Source organism: Parasteatoda tepidariorum, chromosome 4 (assembly GCF_043381705.1).
Source record: "Parasteatoda tepidariorum isolate YZ-2023 chromosome 4, CAS_Ptep_4.0, whole genome shotgun sequence".
Taxonomy (NCBI): Eukaryota; Metazoa; Arthropoda; class Arachnida; order Araneae; family Theridiidae; genus Parasteatoda; species Parasteatoda tepidariorum.
Genome location: NC_092207.1, coordinates 85,220,578 through 85,244,032, shown reverse-complemented (window position 1 = coordinate 85,244,032; position 23,455 = coordinate 85,220,578). Strand labels below are relative to the sequence as shown.

Here is a 23,455-nt window from a genome sequence, read left to right as displayed (position 1 = left end):
GTTATTTATAAATTATAGAACCGTAAAAAATACATGTCTATATTGAGTATTTTTTTTTAAAAATAATAAACAATGGACTAGTGCAGGTTTATATGATTGCTTTTGAAGTTTGGGTCGGAGTTGGTAGGTGGCTTATGAAATTAGATTAGCATTTGCCTTTGCGTTCAACTTTTAAGAATATATAAAACCAATCATCAAGATTTATTTGAAGAAAAAAATTAAGCTCTATTTTATTTATTATTGCTTGTAAGAAGCTTTCTAAAATTGAAATATCGAATAAGCATGTTCTCCATCTCTTTTACAAAAATTAGCAATACAAGACATTTTAAAAAGCTAATTTTTTCAAACAAGGATTTTTGATCGCACTACCTAATATCATCATGTGATTAGCATTTTATGTGTAGTCCCAAAATAGTAATTGGAAGAAAAAAACAGCAAAGAATAAAATTAAAAAAAACTTTTATAAAAGAATAATTAAACGTTTACTTTGTCCCAACCGTAATGTTTTAAAAAAAAACAACGAAAAATTAGATTGACGTGCCATGTGGATTTGAATTGGGACTTATTCTCATCATTAATTTGTAAATTAAAAAAGTCAGTAATTTTTTTTGGAAGTTTAAGATAAATTAAGGCGTTCTTACCATTTTTATTATTTATATGGAATATCAAACACAATATTTCAAAATATCAAAAAATAGTAAATAATAAAAAGGTTTCAAAAGGGCTTTTTCTTGTCGTATTATAATATTTTTCTTCCTGGCAGTCCTAAACTATGGAATTTTTTCCCCTCATCTTTTTCCTTTTCTTTCCTCTTTTGTTACGTACTTTTGTTAGATACTTTTGATATCGATTCAAATATTTCTAACATGGAGGAAAGTCATTTCGAAATAGATCTGAAATATCTATTACATGAAATAAAATTCATTTACGAACAGATGCAAAATGTCATATGAAATATTAGTAATTTCGGAATAGATCTGAAATATCTGTTAAGTGAAATAACAGCTATTTTGGAAATATTACTAAAATATCTGTTACACGAAAGAAATACAATTTAGAACAAATCCACAATGCCTGTTGTATGAAATGAAAACCATATCAATTACAGGCCATGATGTTCGGAAGACAGCGTAAAATCTAGAAGACGTTTGCATGCATTGAAAAAAAATTCTTTAAAATTTTTTTCCCAAGGATTTCCTCTTTTAAATTTTCATGAGTGAGAAAAAAAAATTCACTTTTTTTCAAGGTCGTCCAGTGGCGGACGCAGTTACGGAAATTGAAATAAAGGACGCAATTGGAATAAAATTCCTTTCAGCATTCGAACATTAGAGGCCATTGCCAGATGGAAAATAGCAAAGGGGGGGAGGCGAGGTTGAGTCACCTTTCAACACTGCCAATTTCTGGATTTGAATGCTTTTGCAAGGAAAGCTTTGTTGTCACCGGATGCACGCAACAGCAACAAATCACACTCTAATGTCAACCGATTCCACCCAAACCATCGCCAATAAATAACGTTTTCATGACATTTAGTTATTGCTATCACCCACGGTAAAGAACCCCTGCTCCGCCAAGTGTGGCTCCAAATAGAAATTATAGGCGGAATTCGTTGGAACACTTGCACTACAAATGAGTTGGTAAATTTATTGAGACATGATCTTCAAGTAGTGTTGATTTAGCATTTCATGTTGTGAAATTAGAAGAAAATTATACGATATTGCGCCATGTTTAGAACAGTATAATAACAGATCTGTAGGCTTCTCTACCTGTAAAACTTATAGCTCATGTTTAAGCGAATTCTGATTTTATATAGTGTAGTGTTCCAATTCATTTCATATTGTGACATATGAATTCCAATTTCATATTGTGAAATTGGAAGAAAATTATACAAGGTTTATATATTGCATCATATTATAAGAATATTATGTTATAAGTATGGAACTGTAGGATCTATACCTGTAAATCTTATAGTTCATGTTTAATTGAATTCTGATTTTAAATAGTGCAGAATTTCCTAATGTGAAATTAGAAAAAAATTATGCAGGGTTATATATTGCTTCTCTATTTAGAACACTATAAGAACAGAACTTTAAGATCTAAACTTGTGAAACTTACAGTTTCTCATCTCTCTCCGAAACTCATCTATTTTAGGGGAGGGAGGGATCTTAATTAAAACACAATTTAATGACTAACGGGCAAGAATAGTAAATAAAACAAACATATAATTGGTTATAAATAATTGTTTACATTGACATCAAAGTTTAATTAATAAAAACATATGTCAGTATGAATTCCTTTTTTTTTTCTTCTTCTAAAATTTACATTTTGTAAATTTTAGAATAATATATTGTGGTTGGGGTGTGTACGAGGTTCTTACAAATTTATAGTAAATTTCAAGAATATTTTTATTTGAATTATAAAATAAAATACAAAAAAATTAATGAAATAACTATATATAATATAAAAATTATGAATGTAGAATAAAACAAATTAAATTAAGAAATATTTTGATGTTTTACGAGCAACTATGAGGAGGTATTTTAAAAACAAATCTGAATACTTTTTTTCGTTTTAACATTTCAACATTCATAAATTCATTGTACGCTTATTAACAAATAATAAATTGATACACTAATAATAAATGTAAAAAAATTATCAATTATAATAAAAATAATAATTATAAAATTAATAGGTGATAAATTAATAACTGTTACGGAAACTCTATTATTTATTTGTTACTAATTTCTGCTTTGTTTATTAACAAATTCATAGCATCAATAAACTTTTTATTTATTTACTTTAGTTTTTATATAAAGCTTAAAGGTGTTAAAAAATTTATAAACACTACTTCTATTGTTATTATTTTGAAAAATATAAGATATAATTTCTTTTTTACAGATTGTTCTTAACTCAATGCACCGGTATCAACCTCGTATCCACCTGGTAAAAAAATCTGGAAATACAAATTTAACAATTTCGGAAGACCTTCTGAAGGAAGAATACCGGACCTATATATTTCCTGAAACTGTTTTCACTGCAGTTACAGCTTACCAAAATCAACTGGTAAGTGTAAATTATTTTCATACGGAATCGCACTCATTTTTTAAAGAGATTGCTGAATCACAATTTTTTTTTCATTAGAAATGGCCAATCAGAAGTTTAAAATTCAAAATCAGAAGTTTATGCTCATATTCGTCCGTATTTCGAATATAAATAATGTTAATTAAACAAGTCCTAATTATAACTGTCAAGTGTAATATTAATTTTATTGATAAAATAATTACAATCCAATTTGTTTGAAGTTTTTAATTTTAACTAAGCGGTGACTAAATTAGATTTGCTTTTTCAGTTCTAGGATAAATATCCAAAGATTTTAAAGTATTCATTTTAATTTATTCATGTTTAAATTAGTTTTATCTCTTTAAGTTCAAAATAGATCATTATTGAAACTTATTTTAAACAATAGATGTTTAAATTAAATTGTATTCTAAATAGATTTTGTTTTCAGATCACCAAATTAAAAATTGACAGCAATCCATTTGCCAAAGGTTTCAGAGACTCTTCAAGGCTAACAGAATTAGAAAGGTAAGCTTACACTCTAAACTTGATATCTTATTTTAATATACTCGAATGACAGTTAATATACTCGAATGACAGTTAATATACTAATGTATGTAAATGTAATGATGTAATGCTTGTAATGATGTACACCAGTTAACAATTGGAACCACAAAAATATCTTTTATGAAACACTTTTCCTCAAATTAAATTTTCTAATGTGTCACGTAAATATTAAAATCTTTTATTGCGAACATCTATGAAATAACACTGAACAAAAATGATATTTTTATAACTAGATTTTTTATTTTAAATAGCTAAGGTTTGTTTCACCGGGGCTTATGGCCCACTTATTCCTTTAGTGTTGTGTATTACAGTAATCAGTTATTCTTTATTTTATTATTTGTTTATTTCAACGTTTTTTTTAAAAATAATTGTTTGGATATTTTACAACAAATCGCTTTTTCAGTTTTAGTTTATTGATTTTTAAAAAATATATATTTATATATATAGGTTAAAAATAAGGCTTTTATTTTTAAGCAAGTTATTGTTATTGAATTTTCATGAATTATCAAAAAGAAAAAAAAAATAAAGCAATAGATAAGGTTTAAAAAAAAACGTATTAGGTTTTGGGTTTGTAGCTTTTTAATTCGAGTAATTTTTTTGTATATATGTCCAAACTATAAATAGTGATAAATAATATAAAATATTTTTATTATTATTTAGAATATAATAATTAAAACTTCTAATAGAAAGCTATGATTTTGGGCGTATTTCTTCAACTATTTGATAAAAAAATAATTCAATCAATGATCACTTACAGTGTTAGTATTTTGATGTGAAATGTCGTTTTTATTGCATCCAAATCTATCCACAGCCTATTTACTCAAATACTATTACTACACGCAACTAAAATTATTTAATAGTGTGACCCAGACTTAACACTTAGAAAGAAACACTTATTTTTACGACTGTTATAAAATGTTTGCGGTTTTCGATCATTTTTAGTGTTTCTTAATGAAATTTGTCTTGACGTTCGAAAAAAAGAATTTTATCCTTGAGAAAGTTAAAATATTTACATTACATATATTTTTTTCTTAACCTCAGATGGTTTTTTTTTCCTTCCCTTCTCCCGTAGCGTTGTGTTGTTGATACTGAGGCAACATGCGTAGTGACATTTCATATAGAACTTCCCGTTTGGATTACGAGATATCATTAGAACATCACCAAATGACTGGGGTCGAGAAATTTTTTATGCTTAGCACCGCCAGAAGACAAGGCGACAACATCCTTTATCGACTTCTCCAGTCATTTATCTTAACCGAATAAAAAAAAAGCAGAGAAAGCAACCGACTTAAAGGAAAGAGAATATCCTAATCTTTATTTCAAATCAAATACATTGAGAGCAAAAAAAAGGAAGGTTGTTTCAGCTCCTTAGTCCGAATTAGAGTTTCAACAAGCCAGCTTGTTTGGCACTCAGCCCTGTGAAACAGAGTAAAAAACGTTCGAGACCTCCCACACTGCAAAATATGTATATGAAATTCAATCCTGCGGGTTGTGTCCGACTTGTCGAGGTTGTTAATTGCCTTCTTTCATCTTGGCATCTTTTGGAGATCATCTTACCAGAGCAAGATGCTGAGCTTGATGACGGCCGGCAATGGCCCGTGTCCGGACACCCAACACTTATGCCACCCACGTTCATCTTGGAATGAGCTGCTAAAAGTTACATTTTTTTATAATTCAGTTTTGACTTCTGTCCACACTTGGGATCTTAACGGAAGATCTCCAGAGCTCCTTTTCCCCTCGTCATAACAGGAAAAAAACAATCCCCCCCCCTCTCAGTCAGTAATCATATTTCACTGTTTGCGAGCCGGATTTGCCTGTAACATGTCTGAGTGCAGACGTTTTGGCACATTAGTAGAGTTAAATTTAATTAAGGAAAATACCAGTCTTTGTAAGGACGTTGTTAGGGATTTGCTGATGCAGGAATATATATATATNAAAATACTATTTTTGATATATATATATATATATATATATATATATGCATTCACTTTTCCTTCTATTGTTTTCGTCTGAACTGAAGTAAAATGATGAATCCCTTAATTTACAACTTCTATATGCTGAGGTCATAAATAAGCTTTTGTAATAATTTTATTGATTATAATTATTGTTCCATATTTATTAAAGTATTCAAATTAAGTCATTTTACTTCTCATTCTGCAAAGCTTGTGAATATCCTCAATCCGCTTTCTTTTTAAATTTAAAAGTGCTTCCATTAAAAAGATCGCGATGGAATTAACGACAGCTTACGCGCCGTTGTATCTTAAAATATTTATAAGAGTTTGTCTACACCTACGTGTCCAAGCCTTTCAGAATTTCTCCTCCACTTCAGTTACCGTTCTGGATAATTTCATAAACCACGAAAGGCAGAAGCTATGATGTATTACACGATGTAATGAATAGATAGCACTTATTCGATTAGTGCTAATGACATGTGCTGAAAAGATAGCCGAACACACTTTGGCAACTCCCTGCCACAGAGTTGATGATAGAGCAAGTGCAAATTTGCGAATTTCCCTCGGGATATCAGTTGTGGTATTTAGAACAGTAAATACTTCGTCGCTAGGGGGCTGTAGCAGTTGATTTGGCGTCAAAAGCATATCTAATATTAGAGATGAGTTAAAGTGTAGATGTTTAGAGGAATGGCTGGGGTTGAAGTAATTGGTTAAATTCAAGATCATTTATAATCAAACCCGATGAGGAAGGAAGCCTGAAATGATTTGGAAATTGAATAAAAACATTTGTTATGATATGTCATTATTGGGTGCATGTTTTATTTTGAATTAATATAATAAACGATGAGGTTTAAAGCGATGCTATTATAAATACAGCTGACATCAGAATTTAGTTGTAGATATAGAAAATAGAAGAACTGACTAAATTTGGATTTCACATCAATGATAACAAAAATAATTCAAATGAATGAATTTGAAATAATTTAATTTAATATTTTATATTATTTACTTATTTGAAATTTTAGATAATTAGAAGATAGATTTAATCTTGAGAAATCAATTTGTACTCAATATCGTCTTAAATTCAACTTGCAACTAGATCCTACATTTTTAATAGTTTTAATAGAAAATGATTTTAAAAAATAAATTTTAAAAGTAAATGATAATAATTTTGAACGGAACATATTTACTAAAAAATTATGTATTTACTAAGAATCCTAAATAAATAAAAATAAATACGTTATCATTAAATTAATTTGCAATGATTTTCATTATGAAATGCAATTAATAACTAATGATAAATGTAATAGTAATGAGTCACAGCTTTAATTATTGAATAGTGATAATGGATTGATTATTATTTTTAAGAATTATAATATTTTTTAAATTTTATTTAACGTAACTAACTTTGGTCCTAATATCACATGTGCAAAATGTTGTAAATACTGTAAGGTCTATAAAGTAATTATTCGCTTATATAAATTAGTTTGTAATTTTTAAAGTATAAAATCCTTACTTTTTCGAAAATTATTTACGAAAAGATTCAGAATTTTTTAAATATCTTTCTTGAAGTTGTAATTTTCAAAATAATTCCATAGCAAGACTGCAAAGAAAACAGCTAATCACTATTTTCTTAATCAGACTATACTCTTAGAAAAATTGGTTCAACGTTTAACCGGTATTTTGAAACCTGCAACGTTAGCCGGATTTTGCTTTTCTGTTTCGCATTCTTTACTAAATGTGTGGTAAAATAAGAATTATAATTTCGAATACCAGAATTTCTGGTAAACCGTTATCATGTGATCGGAAAATTTATCAAATGAAAGCTTAAATACCGTATTTATTGATTTTATTAACCTGAATTATTTTTTCAGAATTTCTCCGGGTAGCTATTAATTATTTGCATCTCTTGCAAGCTTAATGTAAAACAAATTTTTAGTATCAATGAAAATGCTAACAGTTGAATTTAAAGAGCAGTTAAATTAAGATCGTTTTGCCGATATATTTTTCACTTTAATCACCGTTTCTTTTTTTAGCAAGTAAAACTTCCTTATTCCTTCCTATAAAAAAAGAAAAAAAGAAAAAAGAAAGTTATTTTCCTTAACCCGATTTTCACAGCATAAAAATTCATTCCATTTCTGTCGAAGGCAGGGAATAAAAAAATAAAACGATTTTAAGCACTCTCCGGCAATCAACACTAACGCAAAGCAACAGCCAGGAGGCTATCTAACAGCCCGGCATCTTTTGAACTTTCCTCCCACCCTGTGCTAAGCTCTCAAAACATAAGCAAAACAAAAGAGGCCATAATAATAATAATGCATACCTACTCATAAAAGAATAATAATAATAAAAAAAGGGGGGAAGGGAGACCCTTTGGAAGTGTAAAAGAGATGGACAGATAACCCGCCCACCCAGCAAAGGAGTGTTGCAAAGGTCTGTTATTGAGGTACATCGGCGGTATTCAGTCCCTGTGATTTAGGTTTGCCGATAAATGGTTGTCAAGGTATGATAGATGGCTAAATTCAATCTTGAGCTACGTTGATTTTTTTTTCTTCTTACCTACTTCAACTTCTTGGTGTTCGAAAGTGCCTGTGTGTGGTTATATTACGCTCTGCGATGAAATTAGACGCTGAAACTGATTTGATATCACCTGCTTTTTGCAATTCATTTACGACTTCTCGAGGATGGTTATTCTTTTTGACGAATTCCGGTACGTGAGCACCTTTTGACTGATGCTTTTGTTGAGTCGGATCTTTAATGGTCATGAATTTTTAGTAGTTTAATAGGTTTCATAGATACTAGCGAAAGTGCATTTGTCGCATGGAATTAATTAGTCTTATACATAGTTTGAAATAAAATAGTTTCGACCAAAGCATTGTTGATTCAGATTCAAACAGTTGTGGGTTTGCCTTAACTTAACTTTTAATTGTATTTTATAAATATTGCTGAAAAAATTTTGTAATTATTTGCAATGTTGTTTGACTTCGCCTTTATCACTTGGGCCTATTTTGAGTTTCTTTTTTTTTAATTATATTCATTAGGTTATTTTGCAGAGATTCGATTGTCTTTATAAATATATGGCCACACCATATAATTGTTTCATTTTAGATAGACATGAAATATGTGAATGGTTTTAATACATATAATCATTCACCCTGACGATTTAATTTGAATTTTAACTTAAGACTTAATTTGAATTTCTTTAAGATGAATGACTTAATTCGAATTTTCTTTGAATTTTACCTCAGGACTTAATTTGAATCTTAATTTAAGACTTAATCTGAATTTTTAGTTTGAGCATTTGAAATTGAGGTTCAGGCAAATGTTTTTATATGTACTATGTAATTCTGTCAATGTTTTATGTGCTGTTAAACCCTTGTTAAATTAAATGATTTTATTACAACATGTCCTTTATTTCTTTGATTTCAGTTTAGAACTACAGGATCTAACCCTGTATTGCTCTTCCAGGGAGTCAATGGAAACGTTGATGACAGAGCATACTTACTCAAGGACTCCGCTACGTCCTTTCATGGATGAAAGAGATGAGTTGAATTGTTTGCTCATGCGCGACAAGGCTGAAATGTTAGGCCTTACATCTAGGCCACCCTATTACTGGAGAAACCCAGCTTCGGGATACTCTGCTGGTGATTCCTACCCACTTCTGGCATCCCAAGCAGGATGCTTACCACCTCATTCCTATGGATTTTCTAGAGCAGGGGCCATGATGGTACCGCCCCATGTACTTCAGCACTGGGCTTCAAGCCCCGCGTCTTTATCTGGACTAAGTCAGTATAATATGCTGATGAACAATATGGCCTCTGGGGCATGTCCACCGCCTATAGGTGCACTGAGGCCAATGCCTAGTCATCCTACAACAACTGAAAGTTCACAAAATCATCGATATATGCCTTACATATATGCCAGAAAAGAACAGACCAATGGCAATGATGCAGAAACAACGTCACCAGGTTTGAGGTGAAATGTGAACGTCGCCAAAGAATTTTTTCTCTCCTTTTTTTTTGTGGTTTTTGATTTGAAGTTGTAGCCAAAGACATGAATCGATGACTGTTCAGTGAAATAATTGATTACGCTGGGAGAGGAAATTATTGCCGAGTGAAAAAAAAATTATTTGAGAGATTTTTGCGATGAGTCGTAAATAATGTGTAAATGTGTTCACCGTGTGTAAAATTGTGAAAACAAGAAATCACTTTGTGCAAGCTAAAATGCATTTGTTACAGACTATTTTAAGACAAATGTTTGCAAACTGAACCAAAATAAAAAGCACCAAAATCGTAAATATCTATTATGTGCCGAAAATCTACAATGAGCAAAATTTAAATATTGCCCATTGTGGGTAAATATAAAATAAATGATAACTATTATTATTTATCTAAATTAATTTTATTCATTTGAAAGTGGTAAAAAGCTTAGCATTTCTGAGCATTTAGGGTAATAAGAGGAATAATTGTATCCAGTCAAAATAAAATTAATTACAAGTATAATGCAGTGATTAATAGTTATTCATGTAATACACAAATAGTATTCATATAATTAATAATTAATATTCACATTATTAATATTCATACAATACTTCAAATAATATAATAATAAATAATATAATAATAAATATTGTATTAATAAATAATGTAATTATAAATAATATAATAATAAATAATGCAATCCCAATTTTATGCATTTGTATATGAACTATATACAACGATAGATCCTTGCTTATATAGAATTATAATATTGTGTTTCCTAATATGAGTTTATGAATAACGATAAATAATTCAGCATAGATACACATTAAAACGTTTCGATTATATGTTTGCATAAAAAGAAGTATAAGATTAAAAAAAAATATTATTAATTTCTTTACAAAAAATGCATACATGTCTAAGTTCTAAAGGAATTAAAACAACTATTTTTTTTTTTGCTATACATTTAAAAATTGAACAGTATAACGATAAGTCATATTTCTAAATTATCCAGAAAAACTGTTCTAAGATGTTGAAAAACATTTAGATTTACACGTAGGGAATAAGAATTTTGTGCTGCCATCTAGTGAAAACTTTGGAAATTTGCAACTACATGGATGCAATACTAAGGAACAGTTTCATGTAAGGATATAACATTTGGGGGAAAAAGTCTTATCATTATATTGTTCAAAACTCTTCATTTTTAGGACTGACTTTGTTTAATTCATTTAAATAGGATACGATTTTGAAGCTTTTTATTTATCTCGCCGATGAGAGTTGCACAAATACATGTTCTACCGTGTATATAATATATTTTCTTGATTCATACTCTATTATGTTCCTTCAAATAATAAGTCTTTCAACTGACACGTCTAGTAAAAAAATGTACCAAAGATTGTATAATTTCTATTTATATGTAATAAAATACTGTAAAATTGTGTAATATATTCATTGTAAATTATTTGTTTTGCTGTTAAACGATTTTGTCTAAGAAATATCTGTCTTATATAGTATGCATTCAATGTAATAGTACATTTTAGAAGAAAAAAAATATCCTTTTTTTTTTCTAATAACATTGTAAATATATTACAATTAACGGACTTGTAAAACTAATATATTTTTTATTATTCAACTTAAGACATGACAATTACGACATAGGTATGCTTTTATGAAAAACTTTAAAATATATTTTTATGCATTTTTAAGAAATTGACAGACATTATAAATTATTGTTTCCTTAAAAATCATTCATGAAAATGTTACTCAATTATTTGTTAGATATATTGTAAATTGGAAACTGTGTAAATATATTGATTATATAAATGTAGGTTTTTATATTGTGCTTTATAAGAAAATTTGTAGAGTACTTAAACTTTAGTCGTTATGTTGTGATGCCGAGTAGTTGGAAGATGAATTCTTATAAATTATTTATGTTTCCGAAAAAGCATTTATTCTGAAGTCAGTTCAGAAAAATCTTATCGAGTGTTCATACTTGTTCAAAAATATGTTTGCATTTATGAGCATTTAAAGAAGGATTTCCGAATTAAAACTTTTTTTTTTCATGAATAAATGACTTATCCTGATTTCACGTTGTGTGTGTCTTATTTTATGAAAACTTGTTCTATATTAGGCCTAAAAAAATCAATAAATTAGTATAAATTAGCACTACGGAATTATATACAAAATTTAAAGGCATAGGCACAGAGAGAAAAAAATTCTGGTAAAATCATCATACTATATAGTTAATAATGACATTTCTGGTAAAAAAAATAAATAAATCATAATTCTTGTAATAAAAACCAAAATATGCGCTATTTAGGGGCCGTTCAAAAAGTACGTACAAAAAAATGGAGAAATTTTAACCTCCTCCCCCCCCCTTCGTACATTACCGTACATAAAGTCTTACTCCCCCCTTAGAGTACGTACATTTTATTAGTCCACCCCCCTTTTTCATAAAAATTAAAATAATTATGTTTTAAATAAAATTAAATATTTATTTAAAATAATTTATTCATTTAAGTTATTTAAACAGTTTGGTGTTTTCAATTTTTTATTTTGCGAGACAACTTTTTTTGAGAACTGATTTACTCATTCTAACAATTGGTCGCCGTGTGAAAAAAAATACAAGAACAAGCATATGTATAATACATGTGTAGGAAAAAGTCAAATTTAAATTTGGTGTATGCTTATAATGTACGTACTTTGTATAATACCTACCCCCTCCCCATTGTACGGTTTTGTACAAAATAGCAAATCCCCTCCCCCCCCTTCGGGATGTATGTACTTTTTGAACGATCCCTTAAACTATTCATTCGGTAATCTTTCCGTTCATATGTCAACGGTTTAATAGAAATTCTGGTTTTCAAAATTATAATTCTCATTACATTTAGTAAAATACACAAAACTGAACTAAAAAGTAAATTCCACCGATTAAACGGTTTATATGCTGTGCTCTATGGCAGCGGTTCCCAATTTTTATCGGCAATGGAACTCTAATTGAATAACCATCTTTCGTTGGAGCCCAACTTCATAGATAAAGTTAAATAAAGACAATTGCTAACGTATTTACCAATGAAAGACTTTATTCAAAAGACATGAAAGAAGAAGGAACTTTTTTCATCGTTTTATCATCAACAATCTTAAACCAGTTTTTATGTCCGACAGTCTAGTATTTAGTCTAATGATAAATTTGTTTTATGTGTAATGTATGCTTGTAGCTGAAAGTGAATAAAATAAGCAGAAATATGGTTTTCCTTGAAATAAAAACTAAAACGAGCTGTTATAAGCGTTGAAGATCGTTATTCAGGAAGCGTATTTCGTAATTAATAAATATGATAATTTTATTTTCTTTTGAAATAATAATAAAAGTCTTATAAATACATGATCTTTTCATGATTTATGCAAGATATAGTTATTAGAAAAATTATATTTATTAAAACATTATCCATTTCTTTATCAATGACATTTTACTTTAAATAATTTAATAAGGACAACCGAAATACGAAATAAATAATGGATTGTTTTTTGGATCAAACTCTAATTAAATGTTTCAAGGGTTGCTGGTTGAAACAAATGTCCGAACTCTAACCCCTTTAACTCTTTCAAGAAACCCTAGGGTTCCTCGGAACACTTTTTGGGAAACACTGCTCTAAGGTATCATGATAAAATTAAAAAATTCTGCACCATTTTCCTAATTTTATCGCATATTATAAAACCATATTTTATTGTCGATTTTATGAAAATCAGCGCTTTAGTGAAAATTATCGAGCTTTTTGGTGGTGTTCCCATAGATCTAGAAACCGCTAAATTTTCTCAGAGTGTCGACCATACTTTTTTTTTTTTTTTCAGTGCATCTATAGACAAAATGAAGCTTAAATAATTGAAAATTTTATTTATTATTGTTTGTCGCCCTTGCTGGTTAGTTTAAAATAAGCGATAAAACAAATAACTTTTTCATCAAAATAAATTGTAACTTGGCACCGAAAGCGATGCTACTAATTGCGGCTAAATCATCAAGCACAATTTACCGCAATGAATTCGAATCCCCGTTAAGTCGGACATGAGACTGACAGATAAGCACTCTCGGATATGGTATGTGCCTAGCTGCAATGAACTAAATAGCGTCATAATGTGGGTCTAGCTGGCGCAGATAAAATTACGGTTGTTTAACCGTATTAGGTTAAAAAAAAGTTAAAAAACAATTTTCTTGCAGTCAGCAATTTGAATACAATATTTTTTTTATGATTATTTGACTGTTTTTTAGTGAATATGGTAAAATAACACTTTAAAAGATTGTTATTTAACAGTTTTTCTCACGAATTAACAATGTACACATTATCAAATTTTACTCAGATAACATAGAAAAATATCTACATGATGCTTTGTTCAGGAGCAATTTCGAATTCAGTTCACGAATGTCAGACTGTTACTTATTAACTTTTTGTTCTCAGCACGGACAGTTTTTTGTGGAAATTTTCCAAAATTCGTACTCATTGTTTACATTCAGAGTATGTAATTAATAAATATATAGAATTACATTTTACTGCATAGGATGAAGGGAATTTAGAAAAGTTAGTCAGTTATTGGTCTATCTGCGAACTATTTACCAATTAATTGTAATTGCTGCCATTTTTAATTCTAGCAGTATTTTAGAATTCAAATAATTACTATTTGCCGACAACTTATTAGTAATTCAGTGATGAATAATTAAACTTTATGTATAATTCATTTAAATTTCAGAGGAATCTCTGACTGTGTCAGCGCTTGTTTTCATATAGGTCAGATAGTTTTCATTGTTTAAAATATATATAGATATTTAAATTACCCAAGAATTATTTTGAAAATATAGTTACTGTCCATTTAGCTAATAAAATATAGTGAATGGTGAGAGTAAAGTCTTTTAAAAGATTGTCTTTTACAAATTGTATGTTACAAAATACTTAGTATTTTGTTTTGTGAATGCCAGTTACAAATAAAAGCTACTCACAGTGTTAATTCAGTTAATTAGTAGTTAAACTTCTTTCAATATCAGAGATCTGAAATGGGTTTAAAAATGAGCAATAAGAGATAATATTTAGGGCAGAATTTCAAATTTTTTTTGTTTGTAATTTTATGTTAAAAGTTTATGTATTACATAAATAATTATTTACTTTTTAAATTAATGAAAATATTTTGATGGTGGAATTATACAGAGTGTTTTGTAACCATTCCCCTTAATATGTTTTAAGAATCCTTGCCACATGGAGAAAAAAAATTCTGATAAAATTACAGTTGTGTATGGTAATGACAATTCTGGTTTTAAAAAAATTACATAATTCCGGAATAAAATTTATAAAACTCAAACGGCATGAAATGTTTCGGATGCTTATATCACTATTTAAAATGCTTTCGCAAATAACGCTAAATGCTCGCTATCCATCTATCTTAAAAATAAATAAACAAAAGCATGGCAGCTTAATAAAAATTGAAAAAGCTAAAAATGTGTGACAAATAATTACAATTGCAATCTAACTATTAATAAATAATATTAAAAATAAATATTTATTGAGAAATTAACATTAAGAAATAACATTTAAAAAAAGATATTTTAAACTCATTACCGAATTTTAAAAGATATGCTTGGAGAGATCTTAGACTTTTTCGGAATAAATAATAGCGGAACGATATTAGCAACCAAATTATTAAACGATTAATTTACGGCTGTATAGTTACTTTTAAATAAGAATAAAATAAAGTTCCCAAAGAAAGGTGAGCATTACTCAGAACAAAATACTCTATTAAAATTTCAGGTATATTTCTATCTTCTAACGTATTATAATTTTAATATGCTATACAATCAGCAATATTAATATTATGTTATTTTTGTATACATAACATTTAATGCAAAATATCTTTACATGACGTTATTTCTTAATTGTTGCATTTAGGTTGTGGAATGTAAGAAATATGAATATATTGGAATGACATAGATTGGTCATATATATCAAGTAAACATTTGTCATTATATTAGTATACAGAATTGACCTAAAGAATTGCTTGAACTATTTTAGAAAAATAACCTTCTGATCGGGATAAAATTTTCATTTTCTTTTTTAATTCCTCAATTTAATTTTAAATGCAATCTTCATTTTGAAATCTTCATTTTGAACTAAAATAATTTTTTAATTAAGTTTGGTAATTAATATTTAAAATTTTGTAATTAAGTCTCAGAAGATGCTATTATTAAAAAAATATATCCAGATAAAAGGTTCATATCCCCATTAAAGTGTATTTAAAAAAAAAACACAACATTGAATATTATAAACAATTGGGTTTAACAAATATATCATGTTTAACTGATGTTATCTTAATGCAACAATCAACAATGATAAGGTTCAGATTGCAATTCAGAGGTCAATGCAAAAATAGTCTAGCATTCATTCCCTCCTATGTATATCAAATTAGTGGACTCTTCAATCCTCTTTGAGTGAGAGTATTCAAGCTGAAAAATATCAAAATATACAATAATAATTATTTAGAAGAGACTTACATGCTTTTTTTTTCATGTAATAAATGTTTTTCATATTTTTTTTATTTAAAAGGTTTTAAATTCCTTTCTTCCTTAAATTATAATCAAATATTTAACTAGAAAACTAATAAAACAAAATAAACAATAACTGTAATAAGATTTTAAACATCGAGCGGAGCGATAAAAATAGCGAGCAAGGAGTGGAGGGCTAGTAGCAATTATAAATTTTAGTGTTAATGAGCAACAAAAATGGGGACAGCAACTTTACACAGAGGGTGCGTGACAGAATCAAGTAAAAACTTGGGAGGTTTTCCTCTCCATGTAACGCAAATAAGGGTTAAATCTCTCAAAGAAAATCCTTTTCGAAGGCAAATTACTCCCAATACTTGATACAGGAATTCTTTTGTTTTCTGGATTGGGTTCAAAATTACAGGGGTACGTAGTTAAACATTGGTAGTCGTAAATTCAAAATCGGGTCGGCTGTTTAACAATAGTTATAAAAAAATATATATATTGGGAGCGTGATATAGAAGGATATAGGATCAGGATGCAGAATGCTTGCGCCCCAATGTTGTGACGCAGGTTCGAATCCTAGCGGCGGTTGGTTGATACGAATTCTTCATCCGGCTCTCATCGACCACTTTGCTGATGCAAATTATTCTCAGTGGTAGGCGGATCATAGGTTGAAATCTTCATGCTTTCGGGTTAATAGTGTAAGCAGTTATCCTCTTCATGTTACGCAAATGCTGGTTAGTACCATCAAGAAAGGTCCTCCACGAAGAAAAGTTTGTCCCAATGCTTGATCTAGAGTTCTCATGTTTTCTGAGTTTGGTCCAAAATTATAAGGATACGGAGTTCAACATTGATAGTCGTAAACTCAGAATTTGATCAGCTGTTCAACGCAGTTTATAAAATAAAATAAAGTAGTGTAAAAGAAAATTCTTGGTGCAATGAAACACTTGGATCCAAAAGATTTGTATGGCGTTTTACTACTTACACCACTTTCGTGTAAATCAGTTGAAATTTTTTTTACAGTGTATCTGAGAATTCAGAAATGTGGTATTCATATAATAGATTATACTGAATAATCAGGCCTCAATACCCAGTCAAAAATACGAATAAATATTTCATTTAATTCTGAACTTATTTATAATTATCGGCAGTAAATGTTTCAAATTCATTTGATCTGTTTTGGTGTCATCTCTCACACTATATCAAACATTATAATTAACACTATTTCCCTTTTTTTTCTCTGCTCGTTACAGAAAGAACCCGTTGAACTTGACACTCAATTAAAAGCGGCTATAAATTTGGCGAAGCGGCGGCAAAGCTTTGATATTTTGCAACATTACGCAAAGAAGTTAAAAAAGTAATGGGCATCTGTTAGTGCAGACCGTCACCTTTCACCTTTGTTTTTTGGTCTTGCCTCCTTGGCGTTCTCACGAGCGAATTAAGACTGTTTCCGGTGTTGGACTTGATTTGGAGCATGACCGCCAAAAGCAAAATCTTGGCTACCTTTGATTGTAAAACACACGTTAAAGTTTTTGAAAACTGAGCGAAATCGTTTTTGAATGCCATTGCTGCGTATGTTGTCGTTAAATATGGAGAAATGGTCTGGTTTTCTTTTATTTTTTTTCTCAAATAAATATTGCAATTGCATTTTAGCATTCGCATGCTATTAACAGAAGTACAGAAAACGGGTTTCATTAGAAAGTATGTGATGAATTAATTAAAATTGTATGTATTAGTTTTCATTTTTCTTCTTCTTTTTATTTCGTGGTACTTTTAAGATCTACTGATTTTAAAATTAACTTTATTTATCAAAGTTCTCTAGAAACTTTCAATTTCAAAAAAAAAAAAATTATTTCAAATAAATTTTAATAAAAAGAATCGTTTAAACAAATTTTAAAATGAAGTTATCATTTCAATGAATTATGTAAAGCCGTGATGGCTCATGGGATAGAGAGTTCGCCTACCAATGTGGTGCACCGGGTTCGAATCCCGAATTGTGCATCCGGCTTGCAGCAACCAAGGTGCTGACGTGAAATATTCTCAGTGGTAGACGGATCGGGGTTTAGAGTTCCCATTCTATCAGACTAACCATCGGAGGTTTTCGAAGTTTTCCTCTCCATGTAACGCCAATGCGGGTTAGTTCCATTAAAAAGTCCTCCACGAAGGCAAATTTCTCCTAATACTTTATCCAGGAGTTCCCTTGTCCCCTGGATTGGGTTCAAAATGACAAGGCTACGGAGTTGAACAAGTAGTAGGCGTAAACTCAAAATTTGATTCGCCGTTCGACGACGGTTATAAAAAATAAAATAAAAAATGAATTATGTAAGGCCACAACTATCTATTTTCACATTCGAAATTATGTATACATTATCCACATAAAATAATTTCCAAAACACACTTCATTGAAAACAAAGTGAACAATTGATATTAACATGACTTATACTACCACCTTTACTTCGACAAATTTCAATTACAAAGCTTATCTATATTGCTTATAGACTTATATATATTTGTATTTATTTGTATTTTTTATAAAATATCACATATGTATGACAAATATAAGAAAAAGAACCATTTTTTTCTAACTGAAATTCTGCATAGACATCTGATTTGGTGATTAGAGTATCTATCCTTCTTTCTTTATCCATTGTAGCTAATTGTTCGATAATGATAATTTTATTTGAAAGTATACCATTTAATTAAATAATTTTCTGAATTATTTACTTATTTAAGAAAAATACTTTTAAAAAATTAACTAGATAGTAGATGCAAGCGTTAGAATGAATAGTTAAATAATAAGTAGTAAATCAAAAAAACAATAAATTCAATTGTGATTATTATTGCTGTTTGAAACGTTTACCTGAAATGGTGGTTCGAAAAATGCGCAGCTTTATTTAAATTTTTTCTTCGTATTTAAATACATATATGATAGCGATTTTTTTAAAAAAAAATTGTGTTGCTTTTTGTTAAAGACTTTTACAATCATATTTGAATTTTATCGAAGGTGAAAAAATATAAACTTTTTTAAGTGTAAAAATAGACAAAAATCAGGCAAACATTAATTTGTAAACGATTAAATAAAGCATTAATTTGCAAACGATAAAATAAAACATTAATTTGCAAACGATAATATAAAATGGAAGGATTATCGATTTAAAAAAAAAGAAGGAAATAAAATAAAATATTAGCTGCAGTGAAAAGAAGGCTGAAAAAAAAATAGACTTCTTTCCTCCACAGCCAATGTGCAAGGGTAAGAATTGTCTTTTTAGAGCACATTACCATGCATAACATCGATTTCGGTGAGTGTGTTTGTGATAACGGCTTCGAAGCTCATACATGAGATAGTTTTAACCCTGGAAGTAGAGCCCTAACTGCGTGAAACATTCCAAGTGATGCCATTTTGGTGAAAGTAGTTTACGTTTAGGGGATATATATAATTTGCAGTCTCGAAAAGAAAATATGATGTTACCTTAAAAGTAAACAAACGACATTTATCGCTTTTTAACTTTTCTCTAATAAAAAATTAACTCATTAAAAAAATAATTAAATGACGTATTAATTAGAATAAATATTTATTGATCTGTCTGGTGACTTGGTGGGGGGGGGGGCACCAACTTCTCCTTGGAAAGTAAGAAGAAACCAATGTCAAAAAATCTACCAATGTTTTGCTTTAAAACGATTTGAAATATTTTGTATAAACTTGATGTCTATAAAAATACATATTCTTTATGTTCATTAAAAAATGGTTAAAGTAATTGAACATGCTAATTTTTATAATCCGTTTATGAATTATTATTACATTATTTATTAAATTATTATGACATTATATAAAAACAAATTTTAAATATCCTCAGATGCTAAATTTTTTTTTCTTTCTTAAATTCACGTATTACTAATTATTTAACACTACTTAAATTATTACTTAATACAACCTAAAAAACGGAATCTAAACAAATACTAAGCGCATGACTTATTATTTAACTCTACTTAAATTATTACTCAAGACAACCTAAAGAAATAAATCTGTACAAATACTTAACTTACAACTGGTTATTTAACTTTACTTAACTTACGACTCAAAATAACTTAATAGGATGAATCTAAACAATACTTAACGTATAACTTATTATTTAACACTATTTGCAATAAATTATTACTTAAGACAACTTAACAAAATGAATTATTATAGAATAGATGACTTTAGTGTTGCTAATTTGGATTGAGAAATGTCCACGTTTTTCATGCCTCATAGGAGAAATAAATATATGGATTACGTGGCACCTCTTACAGATGAGACAATATATTTTTCGTTCTGAGATTTTGTGTGCGTGTCATTTTTGGGAAATAGGTTATTGTACAGCAATAGAATGTAAATTTCAAAAAATTAAGAAGTTAATTTTTCCACTTTTTTGTTTTTAATGAAATAGAAAATATTAGTTTAAAGCTATTAACATTACAGGTTCAAGATGCATCGCTGTTGCTTATTTCGTTTTACTTCTTTAAATTCAAGTTTGGTTTTAAATACTCAAAATTGTCTTCCTGATTTTAATAACATGAAAGATAATGAATATAGCTGTGATTTCAATGCAAGAACTTTCATTGATTTCTATCGCCACTCAGTAGAGACAAAAAGCACAATTATTGCGAACTTTAAATTTTAATTTTCGAAAAAAAATTAAAATGTGTAAAATCAAATTTTTAAGTAGTTGATTTCTTTTTGATTTTCTAGAATTTCATCAAAAGTTAACAAGAAAAAATATAAATTGCCTGAAACATGAGAAGTCCGAGATTTATTAATAAACCGCGTGGTAGAAGTTGAAGTACAGAGTTGGCGAACATTTTTCTATTTGCGTGCCAGTTAAATTAAAATTTAATAGTTTCGAGTGTACAGTGTCCCATTTGTTAGTTTCCTTCTATATCATTGCTGCTCTGTTATTAACTTGCTTGCTTTTCTGTTAGCATATTTTTAAAAATATTTCAATTTGATATTGAGCTAAGAAAAAATATCCTACAACGGGTACCCACTGGGGAAAGCAATAAAATGAAATGGAGATAATTAATGAATGATTTTTTTAATTTTTATACACCCTTCTACAACATTTGTCTTCCAAAGTGAAACGCGTACTCAGTCATAGTGACACTCTGAACCATACTTTTTTCTGTACCCTACTATGATGGGTGCTTGATTGAAGATGTGCTTTTCTTAATGTTTTTTAAACCACTAATTATGGGAGGTTTTCGAGGTGTTCCTCTCCATGTAACGCAAATGCGGGTTAATTCCATTTAAAAAAATCCTTCGTGAAGGCGAGTTAGTCCTAATGCTGGATCCACTAGCTCCCTTTTCTTCTGGGTAGGGTTCAAAATAACAAGGGAATGGAGTTGAACATTGATAATTGTAAACTCAGAATTTGTTCAGAATTGGCTGTTATAAAATAAATAAATAAAATGCATTCCGCCAATTTCCTATGTAATTCTCGCGTGTCATCAAAATACCAGTCCCATCCCACGTAGTGTCACGCGTCTCATAGATTTGCTATCTCTGATCTATAACTCTTCTTTCTATTTATATTACCTTTCTTCTTTACATATCGGACCAAACGGTACGATGCGCTAACTAGAGAAACGAGCAATATTTCTTCCGCGTTGCAGCCTACGTGAGAGAAATAAAATCTAAATTTTTTTCCTTCGTCACCATAACAACGAACATAAGAAGAAAAAAAAGGTAGCCTCCACACGAGCATTAAAAAAAACAACGAAATAATAGGAAAAAGTGCTCCTTTTCCAATTTTAATGTTTTAAAGTTGTAAAGAAAGGGGCAGTAGTTTTGGATGGGGAGAGCTACTCATAAAAAAAGGGGTCTTTTCCTTATTGAGGGATAAAGGGGTAAAAGAAACATTCGGCTATCCCATCATCCACTCCATTATCAAGAGGGCTACTGAGATCAGAAGTGTGTGTATTATTCGGCAGTTTTTACAGTACCACGTTCTACAATAGCGATTTGCTCTCACTTTCCAGTACTCTTAGATTACATTGAGGGACACGATTCAAATTAAACATTTTATTTTCAGGTAACGTGACCTTTCGGTGGCATGACTTGCATAGCTAGTCATTTGCTTTTGTGACATGCTAGTTATTTTAATTAGTAAGCAAACACGACTTAGACTGCCATAAATAAATGTATCGGCTTCCTAAAATTACATTTATTTGTATTTTAATACGTGTCATTACATTCTGACAGTCCTTAATAAATCCTAGCTTCGCTTGTCCTTAATAAAGCCTTTCTTAAAATGAGATAAAATTGCGTGCGCATCGGGGGTTACTGATTAATAATTTAGTGCGAAAAGAAAAATGCATTAAAATCATTCGAATTACTATTTGGAATGTGAGATTGTAACTATCAAAAAGTGTTTAAAAGTCGGAATAAACAGAAATTAATTAACTGCTCGTTTACATACTTCGGTTCTGCTCAAGTTAAGTAGAAGGACAAGTTTGTTCTGCAGTGGCTATGCTGCACAGAGCCTACGTATGAAGATGCATGCATGATACATGCAAGTGCAAAATCTCCTTAGTTGAAATACTTCTAAGTTTCATCCGATAATCAAACTCATTTGAATGCTTTTATTTCTTGCTTTCCTCACAGATGATATCGATATCGTTTTTGTTTGCTTCTCCCTCTTTTTTGACGAGCACTTTAAAATTAAATACATATTAGGGGTGGTTTTCACGAAACACTCTACATTTAAAATAGCCAGTACTGAATTTTAGCAAATTAAGCTTGTATGTGGCACTGACGTAAAACTGATCTACCAAGAAGGGTGGTTTTTAATGAATTTTTCAATTTCATCGGAATTAAGATTTTAACAAAAACCAATATACACTTTAATTCAACCATAACACACTTTAAGTTGCACGTAGAACTATTTCAAAAACACATTTTTGACCTAAAGACAGTATATTAAACAAAAAATAGCTCCTAATTTGGTGGTCGTTAATTAATAAACCCAAAACAAGCTCAAAAAGAGCGTGTCGCAAGAGCTACATTAATGAAATATTTTTTGCTAAATTTTCAATCAAATTAATTGAAAATCAACATGAAACAATAATTGAATGGACGAAGTTTTTTTGAAAGAGAAAAAAAAACCGACTTAAATTATGCGAATCTTCATTCCACTACATTTAATTTCTTTTATAACCTTCGTTGTAGAGCCGACCCAATTTTTTGGGTTTTACACTGCTAACGTTCAACTCCGTAGCTTTGTAATTTTGAACCTAATCCAGACTACAAGGGTACTCGTGGATCAAATATTGGAAGCAATTTGCCTTCGTAGTGGACTTTTGATGGAACTAACCCGCATTTACGTTACATGGAGAAGAAAGCCACGGAT

General features: G+C 29.5%; 1 protein-coding gene across 2 annotated transcripts in view; it reads left to right on the top strand.

Moving 5' to 3' along the window:
* LOC107436847 (T-box transcription factor TBX20-like) overlaps positions 1-9,698 on the top strand; it is a 57,462-nt gene extending 47,764 nt beyond the window's left edge. Inside the window, exons 4-6 of one of the 2 annotated variants that reach the window (XM_016048665.3) lie at positions 2,896-3,060; positions 3,506-3,582; positions 9,042-9,698. In XM_016048665.3, the coding sequence (XP_015904151.1) occupies positions 2,896-3,060; positions 3,506-3,582; positions 9,042-9,552 (753 nt within the window). In that variant the 3' untranslated portion in view covers positions 9,553-9,698. 2 annotated transcript variants of the gene reach the window in all.
* Positions 9,699-23,455: the final 13,757 nt, after the last annotated feature.